The sequence below is a fragment of the Amblyraja radiata genome, chromosome 5 (assembly GCF_010909765.2).
Source record: "Amblyraja radiata isolate CabotCenter1 chromosome 5, sAmbRad1.1.pri, whole genome shotgun sequence".
NCBI classification, from domain to species: Eukaryota; Metazoa; Chordata; class Chondrichthyes; order Rajiformes; family Rajidae; genus Amblyraja; species Amblyraja radiata.
Window position 1 is genome coordinate 51,404,707 of NC_045960.1, and position 25,612 is coordinate 51,430,318.

At 38.8% G+C, this 25,612-nt stretch overlaps 1 protein-coding gene across 1 annotated transcript in view; it reads right to left on the reverse strand.

Moving 5' to 3' along the window:
- trdn (triadin) overlaps positions 1 to 25,612 on the reverse strand; it is a 353,412-nt gene that overhangs the window by 57,734 nt on the left and 270,066 nt on the right. The window contains exons 53-60 of the mRNA XM_033022051.1: positions 23,402 to 23,452; positions 22,550 to 22,600; positions 14,150 to 14,200; positions 11,055 to 11,099; positions 10,411 to 10,431; positions 6,522 to 6,566; positions 4,924 to 4,944; positions 2,629 to 2,673 (exon numbers count right to left, since the gene is read on the reverse strand). Of these exons, the coding sequence (XP_032877942.1) occupies positions 2,629 to 2,673; positions 4,924 to 4,944; positions 6,522 to 6,566; positions 10,411 to 10,431; positions 11,055 to 11,099; positions 14,150 to 14,200; positions 22,550 to 22,600; positions 23,402 to 23,452 (330 nt within the window). The remainder of the gene's footprint in view (positions 1 to 2,628; positions 2,674 to 4,923; positions 4,945 to 6,521; positions 6,567 to 10,410; positions 10,432 to 11,054; positions 11,100 to 14,149; positions 14,201 to 22,549; positions 22,601 to 23,401; positions 23,453 to 25,612) is intronic.

Sequence of the window (25,612 nt, forward strand, 5' to 3'; positions counted from 1 at the left end):
TTGTTTTTTATGTCCATGCCCAAATTCTGTCCATGTCTTTCTGCATGTAGGACAAGATTTTATTTTGAAACAGGGCCTTTGGCCCACCGAGTTCATGCTGTTCACACTAGTTCTATGTTATTATGCTTTCTCATCCACTCCCTACAATGAACCGGTACTTTGGATCCGTCTTCACTAAGGAAGACACAAACAAACTTCCTGATGTACTAGTGGCCAGAGGATCTGGGGTGACGGAGGAACTGAAGGAAATCCACATTAGGCAGGAAATGGTGTAGGGTAGACTGATGGGACTGAAGGCTGATAAATCCCCAGGGCCTGATGGTCTGCATCCCAGGGTACTTAAGGAAGTGGCTATAGAAATCGTGGATGCATTGGTGAAAGATTTCCAATGTTCTATAGATTCAGGATCAGTTCCTGTGGATTGGAGGGTAGCTAATGTTATCCCACTTTTTAAGAAAGGCGGGAGAGAGAAAACAAGGAATTATAGACCAGTTAGCCTGACATCGGTGGTGGGGAAGATGCTGGAGTCAATTATAAAAGATGAAATAGCGGCACATTTGGATAGCAGTAACAGGATTGGTCCGAGTCAGCATGGATTTACGAAGGGGAAATCATGCTTGATTAATCTTCTGGAAATTTTTGAGGATGTAACTAGGAAAATGGACAAGGGAGAGCCAGTGGATGTAGTGTACCTGGACTTTCAGAAAGCATTTGATAAGGTCCCACATAGGAGATTAGTGGGCAAAATTAGGGCACATGGTATTGGGGGTAGAGTGTTGACATGGATAGGAAATTGGTTGGCAGACAGGAAACAAAGAGTAAGGATTAACGGGTCCCTTTCAGAATGGCAGGCAGTGACTAGTGGGGTACCGCAAGGCTCGGTGCTGGGACCGCAGCTCTTCACAATATACATCAATGATTTGAATGAAGGGATTCAAAGTAACACAAAGCTGAGTGGCAGTGTGAACTGTAAGGATGATGCTATGAGAATGCAGGGTGACTTGGACAGGTTGGGTGAGTGGGCAGATGCACGGCAGATGCAGTTTAATGTGGATAAATGTGAGGTTATCCACTTTGGTAGCAAAAACAGGAAGGCAGATTATTATCTAAATGGTGTCAAGTTGAGAAAAGGGGAGGTACAACGGGATCTGGGGGTTCTTGTTCATCATTCAACGAAAGTCAGCATACATGTACAGCAGGCAGTGAAGAAAGCGAATTACATGTTGGCCTTCATAACAAGAGGAGTTGAGTATAGGAGCAAAGAGGTCCTTCTCCAGTTGTACAGGGCCCTAGTGAGACCACACCTGAGTATTGTGTGCAGTTTTGGTCCCCTAATTTGAGGAAGGACATTCTTGCTATTGAGGGAGTGCAGCGTAGGTTCACAAGGTTAATTCCCGGGATGGCGGGACTGTCATATGCTGAGAGAATGGAGCGGCTGGGCTTGTATACTCTGGATTTTGGAAGGATGAGAGGATATCTTATTGAAACATATAAGATTATTAAGGGTTTGGACATGCTAGAGGCAAGAAACATGTTCCTGATGTTGAGGGAATCCAGAACCAAGGGCCACAGTTTAAGAATAAGGGGTAAGACATTTAAAACGGAGATGAGAAAACACTTTTTCATACAGAGTTGTGAGTCTGTGGAATTCTCTGCCTCAGAGGGTGGTGGAGGCCAGTTCTCTGGATACTTTCAAGAGAGAGCTAGATAGGGCTCTTAAAGATATTGGAGGCAGGGGATATGGGGTGAAGGCAGGAACGGGTACTGATTGGGGATGATCAGCTATGATCACATTAAATGGCGGTGCTGGCACGAAGGGCTGAATGGCCTACTCCTGCACCTATTGTCTACACATTATTGGGTTATTTACAGAGCCTAATTAATCTACAACCCCACATGTCTTTGGGATGTGGGATGGAAGCGGAGCACCCGGAGGAAACCCATGTGATCACAGGATGAATGTGCAAACTCAACACAGACAACAGCCAAGGACAGAATCATATCCGGGTCTCTGACACAGTGGGGCAGCAGTTCTACCAGTTGCACCAATGCACCACTCCAATTTGTGAATGGAATGGAATTGAAATTGTGTATTCATAATCAAATATCCCCACTTGTGACTGTATTTGGAAGGAATGTCACCGATGAAGCACATAATTTGTTCCTGATGCAATATTAGTTTTATACTACTGGCCAATGTAAAAAATATCAAATCGTACATAAAAATAAAGCCGCTGCTTTCTCAATTTATTCGTATTCACTTCTTGCTACGCTTCAGTTAACAAATGTGGAATTTGTTATCAATGCTCATCAATGCTTGTGCTGATATTCATAGTACTTAAGGAGCTGTATTTGAACTGAATATTATTTTGTGTTTTATATTAATTATTCTTTGACATTACATTTATTGTTACTACTATTGTCAAATGACGTTTTATAGATGTTCCCATGCAACACCGGTTCATACATTCATTTTCCTCCATTCTAAGGGAGTATCAATGGAGTGCTGGACAGGATGAGTCAGATACATCATGGACACACTGTTCTCCTGCTTTAGAGCAATGGGAAAAGTAGGAGAACTGCTGTTAGAGGACCACATAAACATTTAATTGGTTTCATTTCTGTTACCTTTCTTTTCGGGCTTCCGTTTCACTTGCTTCGCAGGTTCTGCCTCTAAACATTGGATTAGGCCCAGTATTAATCTTATGTGTGGATGAACATCAACCAGATATTATATCTAACATTAAACTATTACTAATGCTGGAAATCAGAATTAAAAACAGAAAATGCCAAGGATAACCATAAGGTATCAAGGCACCGATGGAGATAAATTGTTAATATTTCAAACTGTTGCAAGGTTTGATAAAAAATTCTGTTAGAATGTCTTCAACTTGAAATGTTAACTATTTCCATCTCTGATGTTGTGAAAGATTACCACAATTTAGACAACTGTTAGATATACACATAAAGTTATCAATATTATACAGTCATAAAATTATTTAAAGGTACATTTAAGGTAATATATTTGTTAATAATTATGTATATATGTATTAATTATTGGACATCAGTTAAACAATAGTGACTGCCATCCCCACCAATGCCAATTTAAGAGGCAGTAAAATCCTCCAATGGAAATGAGCTGAAGTGAGATTCCTTGAGTAGAATGAAAGAAGTGTTCATTAACCAAACGACTGGTTGCACCAACCACTGATGATATTATCAAACGATTATCCTCAGTTCCTGCACAGCACGGAAATGCTACACACCGACTTGCTGCACCAGCCAGGCTTGGCAGAGTTAAATAGAAGTCTTTTTGCACTTTGGAATATTTAATTAGTTAACACAGCAAAAATACGCACAGAAAGCTTGGACAACAGCAGAGTTTGATTGAGGCTGAAAATCAGATGAGGAAACAGCTATATAGAGCCTTTGTCTGTAAAATAAACAAAGTTATTTTACTGCAGTAAAAATGGTCATAGAGAAGAATAAGGATAGACTGCCAAAAGATTGGGCAAAGCTGCAGAAATTAAAATATATAGAAAGATAAATGCGGAAAAATTGAAAACTTTCTTTGGTAAGGATTCCCAGATGATCTTGGCCGGACAGTATTATGGTCCCCTAGAGAGGCTAAAACTAGAGTATTATATCCAAACTGGTCAATTCACGATGAAGGATCTGAAAAATGTGGAGAGCATATTGAAAATATTCACTTGATAAGAGATCACAGAAATGATTTTGACTGAAGAAGATGTGATTGATCTCCTTGGAGCAAAGGAAATTGACTGCTGATTTTACTGAGGTATTCAATGTGCTATTGAATTTAACAAGTAGACAGAGTATGTTTCAGTTCGCATTTGATTCATGGAACAGGAGGCAGACATCCAAAATTGAGAAGAACATAGAAACATGATTATAGAGAATAGTTACAATTTACTGCCAACAGAGATAGTGGAAACGGAATGAATCAGAGCTTTCAAAAAGATGTTGAATAAGTATTAGCAATAAAAAAAAGTTGCATGGGAAAGTATGGGGGAATGAGATTGATAGATTTGCCGTACTGGGAGCTGGTACAAATGCAATGGCCTGAAAACCCTTCTGCGGAGCACTAACAGTTCTGTGATTGCGTGATGATTAACTCAAAGCAGAGGAAACATGCACTTGGATAGAGGATCCAAAATTGCCCTAGTTTCCTCAGCTCTAATGCATGAAGAGGGTTTATATGAGAAACAAAAAAGAAAACAAATGTTCTGACCACTTTCTGTTTTATTTTTATCAGTAGCAAAATAAACCAAATCAAATTTGTGAACTGAAACAGCTTCACAAAATTAATATGCAATTTACAGATGATGCAGAATGAAAATCAAAAGACTGGAGATAGTGGAAATCTAATGAATGATCTTCAACATGAAACATTTTTCTTTGCCCAGATCTCCTTGGATGACTTAATGTATCCAACATGTTCTGTTATTATTTCATGGACTAACCAACTGAGAAGCTGATCAGTTCCATATTTCTGTGGTGCACAGACAACTTGCATTATTACACACAAATGCTGCAAGGTACAAACTGACAATGAAGAAACTGATTTCTAATAATCAACCTCGGCAAGTCAGGCCACTTCATTGATCGAATGCAAGTGAAATTCAATTTAGATCAAGACTAAAATTATTTTAGAGACATTAAAATAGCCATTATGTATTTGGAGTGATAACTAATTAGCCCTGTGTCTCAATATATTAAATAGGCAGTGAGTTTGATTTACATCTAATTTCTCAGAAATGTTAGCAGACATTCAAACAGGTATAAATGTTCACAATTGAACACATTGGCTTTGTAACTGTACTAACTTTGATAATGTAAATATCCTTATACCAATGAAATATTACTTAAAAAAACAATGACATCTTCATAGAGGTTACTCACTTGTGACTTTAGGCTTTCCTGCTGTTTGAAAAAAAAATCTAAGGTAAGTATTTTGTCATATTGAAGAGAACATAGCACCTAAAAAGGTGCAGCACATGGCACAGGCCCTTTGGCCCACGATGTATGTGCCAAAAATGTACAAATTTAAACTAATACCTTGTACTTAAATGTGATCCATATCCCTCCATTCCCTGCACATTCACTTGCCCATCTAAAAGCCTCTTAAACGTCACTATTGTATTTGCCTCCACCACCAACCCTGGCAGTGTGGTTAGGCAGCTACCATTCTCGGTGTAAAAGTCTTGCGCTATAAATCGCCTTTATATTTTCCCCCACTGACCTTAAAGCTGTGCCCTCTAACATTTGATATTCCCAATAGGAAAAAACTAACCTTAGATTAAAAACTAGATTGTTTAGCTTAGCTCTGCCTCTCTTAATTTTTTATACTTCTATCAGGTCAACTCATAGCCTCTGGTTTTGGAGGGTGAATCATACAATAATTATTGTGTTTCGACAAGGAGTCTGTGATTTGATTCATTAATTGCATTGGCAATGACTGACTCAAAATAAAGCATGTAATAGATACATAGATACATAGGCAATGGGTGCAGGAGGAGGCCATTCAGCCCATCAAGCCTGCACCGCCATTCAAAGTGATCATGGCTGATCATCCACGTTCCTGCCTTCTCCCCATACCCCTTGATTCCACTAGCCCCAAGTGCTCTATCTAACTCCATTTTGAATGCATCCAGTGAATCGACCTCCACTGCCTTCTGAGGCAGAGAATTCCACAATTTCATAACTCTCTGTGTGAATACATTTTTCCTCATCTCAGTTCTATATGGCCTCCCCCTTTTTCTTAAACTGTGTCCCCTGGTTCTGGACTCCCCCAACATCGGGAACATGTTTCCTGCATCTAGCGTGTCCAATCCCTTAATAATTTTATATGTTTCTATAAGATACCCTCTCATCCTAAATTCCAGTGAACACAAGCCCAGTCGCTCCATTCTTTCATCATATGACAGCCCCGCCATCCCGGGAATTAACCCCGTGAACCTACGTTGCACTCCCACAATGGAAATAATGTCCTTCCTCAAATTAGGAGACCAAAACTGCAAACAATACTCCAGGTGTGGTCTCACCAGGGCCATGTACAACTGCAGAAGGATGTGAATTGCTTTGCATGTTGTAAGGGTCTTATCTTTTTTTTGGATTGTGTGGTGTCCATTGGATTGTCCATTTGGCTTCTTTTCATTTAGAAAATAGGTGCAGGAATAGGCCATTCAGCCCTTCGAGACAGCACCGCCATTCAATAAGATCACGGCTGATTTAGCGGATATAGGAAGTCATTAATTATGTTTCATAATTAGCAATGTAATCGATGGTTTTGAAATGGATTTTATAATGCACAGATTAGCATGCAACATCTAACTGAATTGAAATCAACTTTCCTATTTCCTTCTATTGCCAAAAGGAGCTGTAAAGTGGCATGCGTAATGCTTGACATGATAACCCATTCATCTCTCGAGACTAAATTAAAGTTTTCTTGTGAGGTTGGAAATATGCATAAATATCTCATTGTTTTAATTTCAAGTTACCTTTCTTTGCAGGCTTTGGTTTCACTTGTTTCACAGTGTCAGCCTCTAAACATTTAATAAACAATTGAATTAGGTGCACAGGAATTCAACTTTAATTGTACACAAATATTAACTGGATATCAGTCTCAACATCCATATTCAACGTAGTATATTAACGTGGTAATTACCATAATAATGACATTGATAAAATTTGCCTTGTTACCATTACCAGAGGGTCATTAATCGTGTGCATCTTTTAAGATCTGTTACTCCTGCGGAGATGTCACAGTAGGAGCCTTATGATTACTATAGAGAAGAAGATTATGAAGATATTTGAACATCAACCTGCTTAGCTGCCTATTATGAGACCAGCTACAGCAATGTGGTGTGGGCAATGCAGTGAAGCTAAGAGGCAGGCATCAATGGTATCAGTTTCCATGTATGTTAAGGGCAGCAAAGAGCATGTTTGGGCAGCAATGAAGCAACGGATCCTAATTGTGCACCTGACAAAAAAAAAGAAAGAAACTCAAACAATCAGGTAAAAATGGGTGTTACAGAGAACATTTAGTAACCTAATAATATGTCAAAATTCAAAACATATCAAGAAGCTGGGCTGTGTGAAGTTTCCCGTTTCTGGAGGCACTGGAAGTATTGATGAAGGATCATCAATAAAGGACAGATCCCTTAAAAAGAGGCGGTTATCCCAAAGCAGAGATAAGTGGAGTTCAAAGAGTGAAGGGATGTTCCCAGAATGGGATTGAGGGATGTAAGAGATATTCCAACTTTTACATATTAATCCATGTGGTTCAAGTCAAATCTGTCAGATGTAAATGTCTCATAAAGATAGCAAGCAAAGCATGGATAACCCTTTATTATTGAGAAAGCTGAAGTGCAGGGTACTCTACTACATACCAAGAGTGGAAGACATGGACAATGCTACAGAAACCTAGCTCCAGGAATCTGTCCTCATCTGCTTATGGGAGCAAATTGAACTCCAAAAATGAAGTTCATCCAATTAACATTCAATTTAAGTTAACGTTTGATTAATATAATGACCATATTGCCATGACATTGGTGATAACTATATTGAAGCTTCCTTGTGACTGACATTTATCCCACCATGAAATATAATTAGGGCTTGGATTGGGTTTTTTTAAGTCTAGCTCACTTTGGGTTGTTTTTTGAGTTTTCATTAATTTTGGAAGAAGTAACAACAAAGTGTCGGAAGTTAATTAATTCCATGATTAAGAGTTTAAGAAGGAACTGCAGATGCTGGAAAATCGAAGGTACACAAAAATGCTGGAGAAACTCAGCGGGTGCAGCAGCATCTACGGAGCGAAGGAGATAGGCAACGTTTTGGGCCAAAACCCTTCTTCAGACTGATAGAAGGTGGGGGGAGGCGGGGAGAAGAAAGGAAAAAGGAGGAGGAGGAGCCCGAGGGCTGAGGGAGAGGTAGGAAGGGGAGGAGACGGCAAGGGTTAACAGAATTGTGAGAATTCAATGTTCATGCCACCAGGATGCAGACTCCCCAAGCGGAATATGAGGTGCTGTTCCTCCAATTTCCAGTGTTGCTCACTCTGGCCGTGGAGGAGGCCCAGGACAGAGAGGTCGGATACGGAATGGAAGGGGGAGTTGAAGTGCTGAGCCACCGGGAGGTCAGGTTGGTTCCGTGAGTTCTGCATGGGTGCAGGAGGTAGCCCTGATGCAGTCGTCAGTGTAACGGAGATAGAATAATGAAATCCGTGAGTTCTGCATGTAATGAAGTCTGTGTTATGGACTCACTTAATATGTCTGTCTCCTGATTCTGCAAACTGATCTGTTCTTCTTCTTCTTCTTCTTGCAAATGAAACATAAACCAAAGGAATAGTTAGATCTCAAGCCGGGTTTTGAGTAGCCTGTTGTTTCTGCGTCAATGTTTGCCAGACCCTGAGCTACATTTGGTGGGTGGTAGAGCGGGCACCCAGAGATGACAAGGTTGGCTGTCTGTTGTTCTGCTCCACATTCGCAGGCTGGGCTTTGGAGGAGTCCCCATCTCCACATGCTGGCATTGAAACCCCCAACTCCAGTACGAAGTTTGTTGAGCTTCACCCATGCTCCTCTGGGGAGGTCAGACCCTGGAAAGCTTTTATCTGGTGAAGAGATGTAGCTGTGTAATGGAGATGAGGTTGCCTTCCACTCCTGTGACCACTTGGTGGCTATCCAGTGTGCTTTTGTCTCATTTGGCTGGATGGATGCTAGGAGTTGTTTTCCATGTGGAGCAAAGGGGTGACGGGACTTCAGTCGGGGTGCCCTCTGCTCTCTGCGGATAGCCTGATGGAGGAGGTGATCTGTGTCCATGGCACGACGAGATAGTGTCAGAGTTGCTGCTTGCCTTCGGATCCCTGGAGGCGGAATGCCTGCAAGTATAGGGAGCTGTTCGACTGGAGTAGGTTGAAGGCACCCAGTGATGGTTCGTAAGGTGCTGTTCAGGCTCGTGTCTACCAGGCTAGTATGTCTACTACTCCATACGGGTGCGCAGTACTCAGCTGGAGCATGCACAAGAGCTAAGGCAGAGGTGCGAAGAGTTGATGGACTGGCTCCCCAACTTGTTCCTGCCAGGCGTTGGATGAGGCCGCTACGTGCCATGACCTTGTCACAGAGACCAGCCAGGTGTTGATGAAATGTAAGTGACCTGTCCAGCTTTACACCGAGGTAAGTGGGTGTTTGTTGGAAGTCCAATCGCCTGTTGTTAACGAAGACAGTTAGCTCTCGCTTAGCTTCCTTGTTGTTTAGATGGAATGCTGTTGACACTGTTTTTCCTTTACTCAGCTTTAGATGCTACTGTCGTAGGTATACTGCCAAAGTCCCCATGTCTTGACTCAAGGAGTTTTCGACTTCAGTAATGTGAAATTGATGTTTTCTTATTTTAGAGGAATACACAAGAAATATCCCTGCCATCTTTAGGCCCACAGATAAAGGCTGGCTATAACTGTGCTTCCTTCAAGGGCATAATGAATTTTACCATCAATAATGGTTCAACTCCTATGCACAATTGAATAAAACATCAGCAATCTGCCAATAAATGGATTTAACTGCAAAACTGATCCCATCACAATGCCTCTTTATTTTGTTTTAACCTAGGTTGTTGGTTGACAGAGAACAAAGATTCTGTAGATGACTCAGCTTTTGGAATGAAAATTCACAGGCTGAACAATTTTGATAAGTTTTTCATTTTCTGTCAAGTAATCACACTCAATTTCAGTGTCCCACTGCATTTTCACCCAAGTTTTCATGTTCAAGTTTTTGCAATACTAATCAACCATCCCATAAAAATAGGATTGTTCAGCAGTGTACATAAGTGCTTAAAAGTTATATGCAGCATTTTGAAAGAGTGTTTTAATGTTCAGCCTAAAGAAAATCAAGCCTGAAGTATAATATATTGAAAACCAGTTGACAAGCCCGATTCCAACTTGCTGAGGTTCCAATGCCCTGGTTCATGTATGTACTGAGCACGGGACCACATGTCTTTTTGGAATTTGACATTGGGATAGAAATTGATCTTCACCTGCATTACCATAAAATTTATATAAAATGAATGTTTGAAGCAGAGTTAAGCACATATGCTTCCATCTTAATCATTCAATACGCATGGTTAAATTCAATTTCAAACTTAAGAACTCCTTTGTTAAAGCAAAACAACTGTATATTTCATTGAATCTGATATTGCATAAATATTAAAGGCTGAATATTATCGCAGAGAATTTCAAGTCTGAATCAAATCCATCCTCCGACACAATGGCATCAGTATATTAAAAGCACAGGATGGAAAATTTTATGATATTAAAATCTACAGCTTTTTCAAAGTCACCTACAATTCCAAGTAAATATTATTGCAAGCTATATTAATAACATTTGAATGAAGATCACTTACTCTTTACTTTTGGCTTTTTGGCTGTTGGGAGTTAATGAGAATATGACATAAGAAGACTGGGTAATTTTTGAAAGGAAATATTCTGATATGTCAGCTATCTATGTTTTGCCCTTTGCCTGATGAAAAACTACTCTTAATTCATTGGTTAGCAGGCATTTCATATTCTCACAGTGAGACCAATTTCAACTCCGGTTGATAGCATAAAATAGGAGATAATGATGCAACAACGTTATATATTGTGGTTTACCCAAACAAACAACGTAAAATTTGTCAGCTCTTATTGTTGATGCAAGTTATTTACATCCTCATTTTGAGACTGCATCAGAGCAGAATTGGTAAGTTAGTCGCCTTTTAATGTTCAGAGATTGTTCATGGAGGCAAGCTTTACAGATTTTAGTTTTGATTTTATTAATTACATTAATTACATTATTTCAAAATTATCATAACTTTTTATGGGATGACTTTGTATGGACAAATATTGGTTTCACTGGACAAATCCAAGGTTACTCCATTCTAAGAATATCAGTTTCATATTCATTTATCCTTGGAGACTCACTGGTAGTTTTGTACTTTAGGCAATGTCAGGAAAGAGAGCAGGGCATTATAAAAACAGATTAATATTTAATTGGCTTAATCTTCATTACCTTTTTCCGTAGGTTTTGGCTTCATTTGCTTCATGGTTTCAGCCTCTAAACATTTGGCAAACAATAGAATGAAGCTCAATATTGTTCATTCCTCAATGTTACTTAAATATTCAGCAAACATTACAAAACATTAATTATTGATAATTGTGTAAAACAATCCACAGGGTGATTTTTGTCTTGTAACATGCTATTTCAGCATAAATTGTGGAAACTTGATCCAGCCATCCATTGCCACCTTTATGGGAGTGGACAATATTCCTAATATTGCTCGGACAGCTTATAACCCAACAATATGAGTATTGATTTCTTTAATTTCAATAGCGCTTGCATTCCATCTCTCTCCTTCTCTCCCCCATCCTAGTCATCCTGTTAGTTTCACTGTTTGTATCCCTTCGTTATCACCTCTTCCACAGCCAATAATGGACCATTGTGGGCTCCACATTTCCTGGATCATCGGTGCCGACTCTGTTCTGTACCTTTTCACCTCTCTAGTTTCCCTCTTCCCCCCACTCTCAGTCTGAAGAAGGATCGTAATCCAAAACATTACCTATTGCTTTTCTCCAGGGATGCTGCCTGATCCACTGAATTGCTCCAGCATTTTGTGTCTATCTTTGGTGTAAACCAGCATCTGCAGTTCCTTGCTACATAATATTCCTATCATGTCAGCAGTATAGTGAATACGTTAATATTAAATACATTACACAATGAATAAATGAAAGGATCAGGTGATGTGATTTAGACATTTACAACAACCAATTTCCTATAAATCACAGGTGGTAGACATCAGTTCACACCACAGAAAGACGTGGAAGATCGAAAGAAAGGTCATCTTTGCGTTGTTCTGCAAATTTACATGCCTTTCATGATTCACTCAGAATATAATGCTGGAAAAAAATTGAGAAGCCTGGGCAACAGTGCAGATTATTTTGTAATATTTTGCTCTTCAACAATATTGAAAAGTTCATTTTTAAAGGAAGTATTGAATCTGCGTGCACTCATTCAATGTTGTACATTCCAGAAAAAAATACATTGAAAAAACCTCTTTTCTTTTTCTGCCAATTATCATAAATCCATGTCTTCTCTCATTGAAAATAGATTCTCTGCAACAAATCAAACAGACCTGAGGGACCTTCCATTCCATATACGCCTTGGCAAGGCCACCAACATAATCAAGGATGGGTCGCACCCCGGCCATTGCTTCTTCTCCCCTCTCTCAATGGGCAAAAGTTATAGAAGTGTGAAAATGCACTCCTCCAGATTCAGGGACAGTTTCTTCCCAGCTGTTATCGGTTAACCGAGTCATCCCACCAACAACTAGAGAGCAGTCCTAAGTTATTTTCTACCTCATTACCCTCGGACTATCTTTGATCGGACTTTACTGGACGTTATCTTTCACTAAATATTATTCATGTTATTCCCTTTATCATGTATCTTTACATTGTGGATGGCTATTGTAATCATGTATTGTCGTTCCTCTGACTGATTAGCCTGCAACAAAAGCTTTTCACTGTATCTTGATACATGTGGCAATAAACTAAATTAAACTAAACATCTATGGGAAGAGAAACGAGGTGAATATTTGAGATCAAAACCCCCTTTGTCAGAACTGAGAAAGAGGAAAAAGAAGCTTGTTACTGCATGATGAGGGGGGGGTTGATGTCGCCAACAGGGTAAACCAGGGTGACCACATGGGGAAAAGCTATAAACAAGATTGCCCAGTCAATAAGTGAATGGGAGCAGTTAGAGAGTAAGAACGGAGACTTTGCTTCCAGGAGTGTCAATTTCTTTCTATATCTGGTGAAGGGTCTTCAGCCTGAAATATTGCCTGCTTCCCTTCCCACAGATATGGTCAGACCTGCTGAGTATTTCCAAAATGTTCTGTTTTATTTTAGATTACCAGCATCTACAGTTTTTTGTTAATGATCAGAGGATTATTTTCCGCATGTTGTTATCTGGAACTCGCTGTCAGATGACGTGTTGGAGTCAGATACAATCACAAATTTAAGAGGCATCTAGGCAGGCACCTGAACAGTCAAGGCATGCGAACGTTCAAACCTAATGTGGGCAAATAGGATTATTACGGATAAATCCAATGGATAGCATGGACGTGGTGGGCGGAAGGGCCTGTTTCTGACCAGTGTAATTTCATAACTATAGTTTCATCATCTTAATTATAGAGCCAAGGTATTTCATTTCTGTGTTTAGTTATTAAGCTGAATCCAAATTCTCCATTGCTGCAGTGAGATTTGAACATATATCATTAGATTGCTTAATCCTCCCTCTGAATACTAGTCCAGTAATTCTGCCATTCTGCTAACATACTTATTCAGATCAGATGGACATACAATTTGCAGTAAGTTCCAGATACTTCATTAAACTTTATTTTTCATTAAAACTGAATTGTCATGCATTCAAAAATATTTCAGCTTTCTGTATTTTATATTTTGTTCAACAATATTGACCAGAATCAGTGCTGCAAATTTCTTATGGGATTTCTTTGTAATGACTCCCTGCAATTTATAGTTGTTCTTAACTCATCATTTGTGTTCCTGCCCATACGATCCTCTTTTAATATAACAATACCAATGAATCTGGATTGACAAAGAGATAGATGGGCAAAGGCAATAGGGAGTGTTCAGTACTTATCAGATAATTGGTTTTGATGATAGAGATTAAATCTGTTTCCAACTACATTGAAATATGCTGCTCTCAGTACCCTCTTTCCGTTTTTGAAAGTTGATAGCTCTTGATTTGTACATAAATTATCTACCTGACTTTCTATTTTATTTATTTATTTTTTATTTTTTATTTTTATTAGAAGTACAATAAGTTACAGTAATACACACCACATATATCTTATTACATTTGTTGTACCCCTTCATTTTTTGAGCTTTAAGAGAGATAGAAATAAAAGAAGTAAGGAAAGTTAGAAAGAGTCGTGATGCAGGAAAGTGTTGGGAAAAGAAAGCCCATTAGAAAGAGAGTTAGAGAAGAAAGTTAAGAAATAGACCCTAGACTTTCTGACTTTCACCCAAAATATTAGTTAAAAATAATGAAGTTATGCATTGTAAACTGCCATATGTTTTCTTTGTTACCTTTAGTTGTAGCTATTGTAGCAGATTTTACTTTTTTCAGCTTTCCTTGCTCTGTAGATAAATGGAAGAATAAATATGAGTAACCGTATAACAAATATATATTATTCATCCACACCCTCAAGGAAAAAAACATTCTTAATTAAAATCCATTACAATTGGAAGTATTTCAGTCATAAAATCAGCAGCAGTGTTTGATTAATTTTGGATCTTAGCTGCAAAACCCGTATAAATATTTAAAACGCCAGAGTCAAGAAGCATGAGGAATGCATTCAAGCTAAGATCTTGGAATAACAAGTAGAAATTTCCATTAAAACTCTTTTGAAATTCTACCTTTCCAACATCAAAATAAGGATATGCCTGCATTATCAAATAAAGCATCCTGACATTGGAAATTGTTAGAATTCCTACTGATGAAGGAAATCCAGGTTTGAGTGCATCAGGGAGCAGATATTTCTCATGATACCCAACACAAAAAAAATTTCAACCATTTTATCCCATTTATATGAAAATATCCATCATTTCAGACATTATTCATCTACACTTGGTTCAAAAGAATGCTGGAGACACAATGAAATACAGATGCTGGAATTTTACATGGAGCACAAAGTTCTCGCATACCTCAAAGGGTCAGGCAGCGTCTCTGGTTAACTCACTTCACCAGCACCTAATGATGATTTATATATCTTAGCCAAGATGCCTGCATTTTCTTTTCTATCTTCCCCGAGTGTCCTCAGATATATCTGTTCATGCCTGGGAGATTTATCTATCTTCAAATGCCTTCGAACATTCAGCACCTCCTTAACTGCAACGCGGACTGTCCTTAAGACGTCTCCATTAACTGTCTTAAGTGTCCCAGTCTTCATGTCTTCCTCCATTGTAAAAAAAAGCCTTGCTCATCACCTGCGGCTCCACACAATATTGACCGCTTGAAGGTACATGGTTGGATCCAGGACGATGAGCATAAACTATTAGCATAATCTAATATTAATATATATTAGAGCAATACTGACTCAAAGAAGCAGATTGTTTTGTTAATAAGATGTATTTGATGTTAAATCACTAATTGTGCCATTTGAGGGCATAAGTGAGGACGTTTTCATATGTCCTTTATTTGGAGCATAATTGTTAATGATTTTGAAAGATGAATTTATAATTTTGGATTTAGAAAAAAATCTCTATCACACAAGGTGGAATATAGGCTATTTGGACCTTTATTAAAAAATATAGAAACTAATTGAAACAAGGGCGGCACTGTGGTGCAGTGGTAGAGTTGCTGCCTTACATCGTCAGAGACCCAGGTTTGATCCTGACTATGGGTGCTCTTTGTACAGAGTTTGTATATTCTCCCTGTGATCAAGTGGGTTTTCTCTGGGTGCTCCAGTTTCCTCCCATGCTCCAAAGACATGTAGCTTTGTAAATTAATCTGATTCGGTAAAACTGTAAATTGTCCCTAGTGTGTAGGATAGTGTTAGTGCTAGTGTATGGGGTGATCGTTGATTGGCATGGACTCAGTGGGCTGACGGGCGTTCTTCCGCATTGTATCTCTAAAGTAATGTAAAAGTAAAGTAATCTATTAATGGGAAAATGATAGCTTTCAACTAAACGCAAGCATTAAAGACAATGTACATATCATACAAGTATAAGTAATTGTCTCAGTTTAACACTACTGCGTTTTCAAATTTATGTAAATAACATTTAACATTCACAATTGTTATGTTCCAATAGCCATATTATATATTTAGATTTGAAGATTGAGACAGATGTACAGTGCATACTAAATGTTCCTCATCTCTTTTATTCTTTTGAGAATGTTTAAATAAATAATTTTAAAATTCATGATGAACAACTTACTTTTGACTTGTATAAGATGAGAATATATTTCTAATTCAGCAGTTATTATTTATCAGGGTTTAAAATCACCGAGAATGCATTTGGCCATCACCTACTTAAATTTTGTTGACAAATCCTTATTGAAGAGAGTGGTGATGAATGTAATCCAATTTCATGGAACGAACAACAGCCTCTCACATCACAACACTGCTAAATTCTAATCAGCTTATTAGGCACAGGCATAATTTCAAAGGAAGAATTTCAATAATGTGGATCTGATTTCCAATGGAACATCTCACGCATAAATTGCTTATGTTTCCATTCCTACATTTCATTTCAAAAGATTGCTTCTATTGTGTTCCATGTGAGTTTCAATTTACAGAAAATGTTGTTCTTTATATCACATGCCGAAGAATTTGACCCAAGCTCTGCAGCATTAATCACTAAAATAGGCTAAAACTAAAAATGACAAACCAATAAAAGTAAAAGAGCTCCCAAAACAAAATGTGTCCTCATGATCTCACTGATTCAACTCCCAACTGCCCCATTCAGTTAATTCATTTTTCTTCAAATCAGCTGTTATCCAGTATAACTAGATGGGATCTGCTGCCAGATTACAATCTCTGTGAAAAGATCACAGACACCAATAGGAAAGGATGGGATAAGATACTGATGGATCTTATTTGGAGGGAAGGACAAAGCTTCAAAACTGTGGAAGTGATATTATTTTTGTTTCGTTTTGGCATTTACTTGTGTTTAAGCAACATACTTTCAGTGTTGCTCTAATATTGGTCTCATAGGATTGTGGCCTCAAATATGCATTTGCCAAATCTGCAGGGGAAAAAAAGAGGGACCAAAAACACCAATACAATAATGTTCATGTTCTTTTAGATTTTAGAGAGAAAAGGAGAGGAAAATAATACAACAGATTGCCAGCACATAGAAGTCAGGTGCCATTTCTATTATTTCTATTGAGGCAAATGCTGAATATGATAGATTTGAATATCTGGAAATATAGAAACATAGAAACATAGAAAATAGGTGCAGGAGGAGGCCATTCGGCCCTTCGAGCCAGCACCGCCATTCATTGTGATCATGGCTGATCATCCCCTATCAATAACCCGTGCCTGCCTTCTCCCCATATCCCTTGACTCCACTAGCCCCTAGAGCTCTATCTAACACTCTATTAAACCCATCCAGTGACTTGGCCTCCACTGCCCTCTGTGGCAGGGAATTCCATAAATTCACAACTCTCTGGGTGAAAAAGTTTTTTATCACCTCAGTCTTAAATGATCTCCCCTTTATTCTAAGTGTGGCCCCTGGTTCTGGACTCGCCCAACATTGGGAACATTTTTCCTGCATCTTACTTGTCCAGTCCTTTTATAATTTTATATCTTTCTATAAGATTCCCCCTCATCCTTCTAAACTCCAATGAATACAAGCCTAGTCTTTTCAATCTTTCCTCATATGACAGTCCCCCCATCCCAGGGATCAATCTTGTGAACCTACGCTGCACTGCTTCAATCACAAGGATGTCCTTCCTCAAATTAGGAGACCAAAACTGTACACAATACTCCAGATGTTGTTCTCACCAGAGCCCTGGACAACTGCAGAAGAACCTCTTTACTCCTATACTGAAATCCTCTTGTTATGAAGGCCAACATTCCATTAGCTTTCTTCACTGCCTGCTGTACCTGCAAGCCAACTTTCAGTGACCGGTGTACAAGGACACCCAGGTCTCGCTGCACCTTCTCCTTACCTAACCTAACCCCATTGAGATAATAATCTGCCCTCTTGTTTTTGCCGTCAAAGTGGATAACCTCACATTTATCTATATTATACAGCATCTGCCACGCATCTGCCCACTCACTCAACCTGTCCAGGTCACCCTGCAACCTCCTAACATCCTCTTCACAGCTCACACTGCCACCCAGCTTTGTGTCATCCGCAAACTTTCTAGTGTTGCTCCTAATTCCCTCTTCCAAATCATTAATATATATGGTAAACAGTTGTGGCCCCAACACCGAGCCTTGCGGCACTCCACTCGTCACTGCCTGCCATTCTGAAAAGGACCCGTTCACTCCTACTCTTTGCTTCCGGTCTGCCAACCAATTTTCTATCCAGGTCAACACCCTACCCCCAATAACATGTGCTCTAATTTTAGTCATCAGTCTCCCGTGCGGGACCTTATCAAAGGCTTTCTGAAAGTCTAGATACACTACATCCACTGGCACCCCTTCATCCATTTTACTTGTCACATTCTCAAAAAAATCCAGAAGATTAGTCAAGCATGATTTCCCTTTCATAAATCCATGTTGACTTGGACTAATCCATTTACTGCTATCCAAATGCCCCATAATTACCTCTTTAATAATTGACTCCAGCATCTTTCCCACCACCGAAGTCAGGTTAACTCGTATGTAATTCCACGTTTTCTCTCTCGCTCATCTCTTGAAAAGTGGGATAACATTAGCTATCCTCCAATCCACAGGAACTGATCCTGAATCTATTGAACATTGGAAAATGATCACCAATGCGTCCACTATTTCTAGAGCCACCTCCCTGAGGACCCTGGGATGCAGACCATCAGGTCCAGGGGATTTATCATCCTTCAGTCCTATTAGCCTACCCAATACTATTTCTCGCCTAATCAAAATTTATTTCAGTTCCTCTACCCCCTTAGATCCTCTGTCCTCCAGTACATCTGGGAGATTGTTTGTGTCTTCCTCAGTGAAGGAAAAAGAGATCTGCTTATAATATCAGTCAATATTGAACTCTGGATGAATAGTTTTGGAAATGACTTTAATGGCAACTACTTACTCCATCGGTAAGAAAATTACAGGTAATTTTGTCAGTTCTTCCATGAACTGTGAAGTATCTTCAGTATATTTTTGTTGAATGTCAACAATTATTGAGAAAATGTGTCTGCAGGCAAAGATGTTAGTCAGGCTCCTCAAATATTTTCACTTTAGGATGCACATAACTGATCACATTCTGAATCAATGTCAGCATTGCATACCTTCAAACAATAAGTAAATGTATTTTATTTCTTATGATTGCTCCAATTTCTAGTGCCCCAAAATAAAATTTTACATTTTGAGCACTTTGGCTCTCGCCACCTCCAGTTACCACATTCTGATTTTACTAATGAAAATTGATCTGATTACAATTAATTCTGTGACAAGGAAGACAATTACCAAAATACCTGAAATTATAAACATTTGATCTTAACAATGTGCAGGATGTTAGAATGGTCATTGTTACTATGCATAGTCATAGTCGAGTCATATCTGGAATTGTAATAATGAGCACTTTTCAGTTGAAAGCTTTTTAGCATATTTAATGAAATAATTACAAACACAATAGAGGACATTGCACATCAGTGCTACAGTGTGCTTGATCCCACCATAATGTTGAGTTAAAATGCAGCTGTTGTACATTTCATCTGCAACAAATTCAGACAATGACCAGAACTTCCAGAATGCAAAGATCTTATGCAGCAAAGCGCAGGGTGTGGTTATTCCACAGTTTCATAGAAATGATCGCCAGGAAAGTGTTTGCTGACAGCAGATACGGTTTGGAAAATTGATTTAGGAATTGCACAAAATGTGTTGCCTTTCAAAGATTTGTCATGAGCACAGTAGTCTCCCTTTGCACACTGAAATTCACTGAGAGTTTTAAACATATTTTGTCAAACCAAAATGGAACGCAGAACATAGAACTGTACAGCACAAGAATAGGACCTTCGGTCCACAATGTCTGTGCCGAACATGATGTGAAGACCAACTTTTAACTGCCTGCACATAATCCATATCCTTCCATCAAAACCCTTAAGCTACCCCCCTCCTGAAACCTGTAATATAACCATAGGTGGAAGGAGCGGTGATAAGAATATTGTAATGCTGCAATTGATAAATAAAGATTGAGTCAGTGGGCAAATGAAACTGAATGAAGATAGGTAATATACTTCCAAGTCAGGGTGGTACATGCTATCTTTATCCTTCTTGGTGGAGGTCACAAGTTTGAACGATTTTATTGGAATAGCCCAGAAGGTAGCATTGGGTCCATTTTATCGATGGTGTGCTATGCTAGATTGTATACATGTACTATATGACCAAACTGCCGAGGATGTAACTAGTAGAGTGGATAAGGGAGAACCAGTGGATGTTTTATATCTGGACTTTCAGAAGGCTTTCGACAAGGTCCCACATAAGAAATTAGTATGCAAACTTAAAGCACACGGTATTGGGGGTTCAGTATTGATGTGGATAGAGAACTGGCTGGCAGACAGGAAGCAAAGAGTAGGAGTAAATGGGTCCTTTTCAGAATGACAGGCAGTGACTAGTGGGGTACCGCAAGGCTCAGTGCTGGGACCCCAGCTATTTACAATATATGATCTGGATGAGGGAATTGAATGTAACATCTCCAAATTTGCGGATGACACGAAGCTGGGGGGCAGTGTTAGCTGTGAGGAGGATGCTAGGAGGCTGCAAGGTGACTTGGATAGGTTGGGTGAGTGGGAAAATGCATGGCAGATGCAGTATAATGTGGATAAATGTGAGGTTATCCACTTTGGTGGCAAAAACAGGAAAGTAGACTTTTATCTGAATGGTGGCCGATTAGGAAAAGGGGAAATGCAACGAGACCTGGGTGTCATGGTACACCAGTCATTGAAAGTAGGAATGCAGGTGCAGCAGGCAGTGAAGAAAGCAAATGGTATGTTAGCATTCATAGCAAAAGGATTTGAGTATAAGAGTAGGAAGATTTTACTGCAGTTGTACAGGGTCTTGGTGAGACCACACCTGGAGTATTGCGTACAGTTTTGGTCTCTTAATCTGAGGAAAGACATTCTTACCATAGAGGGAGTACAGAGAAGGTTCACCAGACTGATTCCTGGGATGGCAGGACTTTCATATGAAGAAAGACTGGGTAGACTCGGCTTGTACACGCTAGAATTTAGAAGATTGAGGGGGGATCTTATAGAAACTTACAAAATTCTTAAGGGATTGGACAGGCTAGATGCAGGAAGATTATTCCCGATGTTGGGGAAGTCCAGAACTAGGGGTCACAGTTTAAGGATAAGAGGGAAGTCTTTTAGGACCGAGATGAGAAAATCATTTTTTACACAGAGAGTGGTGAATCTATGGAATTCTCTGCCACAGAAGGTAGTTGAGGCCAGTTCATTGGCTATATTTAAGAGGGAGTTAGATGTGGCCCTTGTGGCTAAAGACATCAGGGGGTATGGAAAGAAGGCAGGGATGGGATACTGAGTTGGATGATCTGCCATGATCATATCGAATGGCTGTGCAGGCTCGAAGGGCCGAATGGCCTACTCCTGCACCTATTTTCTATGTTTCTATGTTTCTATGTGCACAACATTTTTCACTGTATCTCAGTACATGTGACAATATTAACCTAATAACCAATCCTCAAATTTTGCATTCAGTGTGCATCAGTCTACATCATGGGGCAAGAGCGAAACATATCATTATGATGCTCTGATCTCATGATGTAAGGCTGACTTCATGTAGCAGCTGGTCATTTCCTGCCCATCAACTCCACATATTCATGAAGTTGAAACTCAGAAATGTTTTCCACAATCACATAATATGCCTAATTACCTTTTTCCTTTGGTTTCTCCACTGTTTTTTCTTTTTCAATTTTATAAACAAAATGGTTGGTAAAGTTTTAGAAATCATGAATATAACATTTATTTGACAATATTAAAGACCATCTCAATTTGTATTTTTCAGGGAATTTGAGCCAGAACAAAAGCAAATACATATTAATACATTCAAAAAATCTTAAATTGTGCAATTAGAATTTACAGAAACTCTAACCTGTCAGAGAGGCCTGGAGACTTAGGAAACAAATTGTAGACTTTACAGCATAAATTCTCCAAGCATTTTTCATGGTGCATGGTAACAGGACATTGCAAATACACTGCCTGCCATATTGGTCAATGCTGGAAAACGAAAGGTCTGGAGCCTGTGTCAACAACAGCTTTTGGGCTAAAGGTGTATGGTCATGCAGCAGTTCGCTTAAGTAACAGTGTTGATTGGGAAATAAAAGTTCAAATCTGGAACTAAATGAATAATCTTGGTAGGCAAGACATTACCATGACCTTGATGTAAATGCCATCTTGTTCAATGATGTCCATTAGGAAAGGAAACCTGTCCTCTGAATAATGTGAGGCTCTTTAAATCCTGCTCATATCTTGGATAATTCAGGAGTGACAATAAATACTGGCATAGTGAATCATTCTTAAAATCATTAAAATATTTGAAATCCTTTTATATTAAAAGCATTTTTCTGTCCTTTCCTAACTCTTTAAACTCTACCTGCATAGAGTAAATGGAAATTTTAGGAAACTCTTCTTTTTCCATGCATTCCTGAACACATGGCTGGCTGGTTGGCCAAGAACAAAGAAGCATTTTATTATGATGTTCTAGTCTCATGGTATATGGCAGGCTTCGTGTTGCAGCTGGTATTTTTCCAACTCATCAACTTAATTTGTTCATTTGAAATGTAGGAATATTCTTTGCATAATTGCATAATAAACCCAATTACCTTTCTCCTTTGGTTTGATTGAAGGTTTTTTCAGCTTTTCTTTTTTAATTCCTGAAAAGAAAATGGTTGGTGAACATTTAGAAATTATGCACGTGACAATTATTTGTCTGACAATATTAAAAGTCCATCTTAATTTTATATAAATACCATTTTCAGGACAATTAGGCCTAAACAAAAAGGAAACATATTCGGATATTCTGTTGACAGTCCTATCTCCATTATTTGCTTATTCAAATGGTGAACTAACAAATCTACAGGTTCTGCAGGAAATCTACAGGAAAGCTACAAAATTTAAGGTAAATGAGAAAAATTGAGGGGAACAAAAGTATTGTATTCACACATTGAGTGATTGAATATTGCTGATAAGGTGCAATAAGGTGATAAGGTGATATGCATTGCTTGATAAGGTGGTAGAGATAGATTTGTTTGTGGCCTTCATAAGGGAATTGGAATCTGGGCCTGAGAGATGTAAACTGCAACGCTCCAGAATACCTGTGGAGTTGGATTTGTTGCATTTCTCATGCAGGCTGCTAACACACATTTGAATGACCATGTTAATAGTTACTTTGCTAGATTATCCTAGTTAATGCACTAAGGTGGAACTGTAAGCAGAAATCAGAACCACATAAGCAGAGGAATGAATGGATTTCTAAGGAACTCTCCTTTTTCCATGTGTTCCTGGACACATGTCAGCTGGTTGTGCAAGAAAAAAATAAGAATTTTATCATGATGTTCTAGACTCAAGGTTTAGGGCAGGCTTCGTGTAGTCTTTTCCAACCCATCAACTACACTTGGTCATAAACTTAAAATTTAGGAATATTCTTTCCACAACTCTACAATAAACTCAATTACCTTTCTCCTTTGGTTTGGCTGAAGGTTTTTTCTGCTTTTCTTTTTTAATTTCTAAAAAGAAAATGGTTGATAAACATTTAGAAATTATACATGTGACAATTATTTGTCTGACACCATTAAAAGTCCATCTTAATTTGATATCAATACCATTTTCAGAGCAATAAGGTCTGAACAAAAGGGAAACCTATTCCGTGTTTCTCGGTGCATGTGACAATGATAAGCCAATACTCAATTCCATTAGTTTGCAAACGGTGGTGGATGGAATGAATGTTTTGGGAGGTTGATAGTAAAGCGAAGATAGACACAAAAAGTTGGAGTACTCAACGGGTCTCAGCTAGAAAAGCGAGCTGCTTTGTCCTGGATAGTGCCAAGCCTCTTGATGACACCCATCAAAGCAAGTGGATTGTTTTCCATCACACTCTTGACTTATGCCTTGTAGATGGAGGAGAGACCTTGCGATGTCAGGAGTCGGGTCACCTTTTGATGCACTATTGTACCTGGCACTCCTTTTTGGGTGCGAGTGAATTACTTCAATAAAGATTTTCAGTTGACGGTCCTATCTCCATTATTTGTTTATTCAAATAGCAAACTAACAAATCTACAGGAACTGTAGGAAAGTTACAGAATATAAGGTAAGTGAAAAAAAGTGAGGGGAGCAAAGGTATTTTATTCACACAGTGAATGATTAGATATGGGAATGCATTGCTCGACAAGATGGTAGCGGTAGATTTGATTGTGGCCATAAGGGAATTGGAATCAGGACCTGAGAGTAGTAAGCCCGCAGTGCTCAAGAATACCTGCGGAGTTGTATTAGCGATGTTTCTCATGCAGGCTGCTAACACAGACTGGAATGACCATGATAACAGTTATTTTGCTAGATTAATTTAGTTAATGTACTAAGGAGGAACTGTAAGCAGAACCAGAACCACGTAAGCAGAGGAATTCATGGAATTCTGAGCAACTCTTCTTTTTCCATGTGTTCCTGGACACATGACTGACTGGCTGGCCAAGAACAAAGAAGCATTTTATTATGATGTTCTGGTCTCATGGAATAGGGCAGGTTTCATGTAGAAGCTAGTCTTTTTCAACTCATCAGCACCATTTGTTCAGAAACTTAACATTTGGGAATATTCTTTCCACAATTCAATAATAAACCCGAATACCTTTCTCCTTTGGTTTGGTTGAAGGTTTTTTCTCCTTTTCTTTTTCAATTTCTAAAATGAAAATGGTTAGAAATCATGCATTTGACAATTATTAGTCTGACAATATTAAAAGTCCATCTTAATTTGATATCAGTATCATTTTCATGGCAATTTGTTCTAAACAAAAGGGAATCATATTCAGTGTTTCTCGGAGCATGTGACAATAATAAACCAATACTCAATTCTATGACTTTGCAATCGGTGGTGGATGGAATTAATGTTTCGGGTAGTTGATCAGTAAAGCGAAGATAGACACAAAAAACTGGAGTAACTCAGCGAGTCTTCACCTTTTGATGCACTATTGCACCTGGCACTCCTTTTGGGGTTTGAGTGAATGCCTTCAATAAAGGATATTCAGTTAACAGTCCTATCTCCATTATTTGCTTATTCAAATGGCAAACTAACAAATCTACAGGTCAGCCAAGAAAAAAGACGCATTTTATTATGATGTTTCGGTCTCATGGTATAGGGCAGGCTTCGTGCTGCCGCTGGTATTTTCCAACCCATCAAGTACACTTGTTCATAAACTTAAAATTCAGGAATATTCTTTCCACAATTCCATAATAAACCTAATTACCTTTCTCCTTTGGTTTGGTTGAAGGTTTTTTCTTCTTTTCTTTTTGAATTTCTAAAAAGAAAATGGTTGGTAAACATTTCGAAAATTTGCACGTGAGAACTGTTCGTCTGTCAATATTAAGAGTCCATCTTAATCTGATATCAATACCATTTTCAAGTCAATTAGGTCTAAAGGAAAGGGAAACATATTAGGATATTCTGTTGACAGTCCTGTCTCCATTATTTGCTTATTCAAATGGCAAACTAACAAATCTACAGGAACTGTAGGAAATCTACAGGAAAGCTGCAGTATTTAAGGTAAATGAGAAAATGTGAGGGGAGCAAAAGTATTTTATTCACACAGTGAGTGATTACTTGATGCATTGCTTGATGAAGTGGTAGAGGTAGAATTTTTTGTGGCCTTCATAAGGGAATTGGAATCAGGACGTGAGTG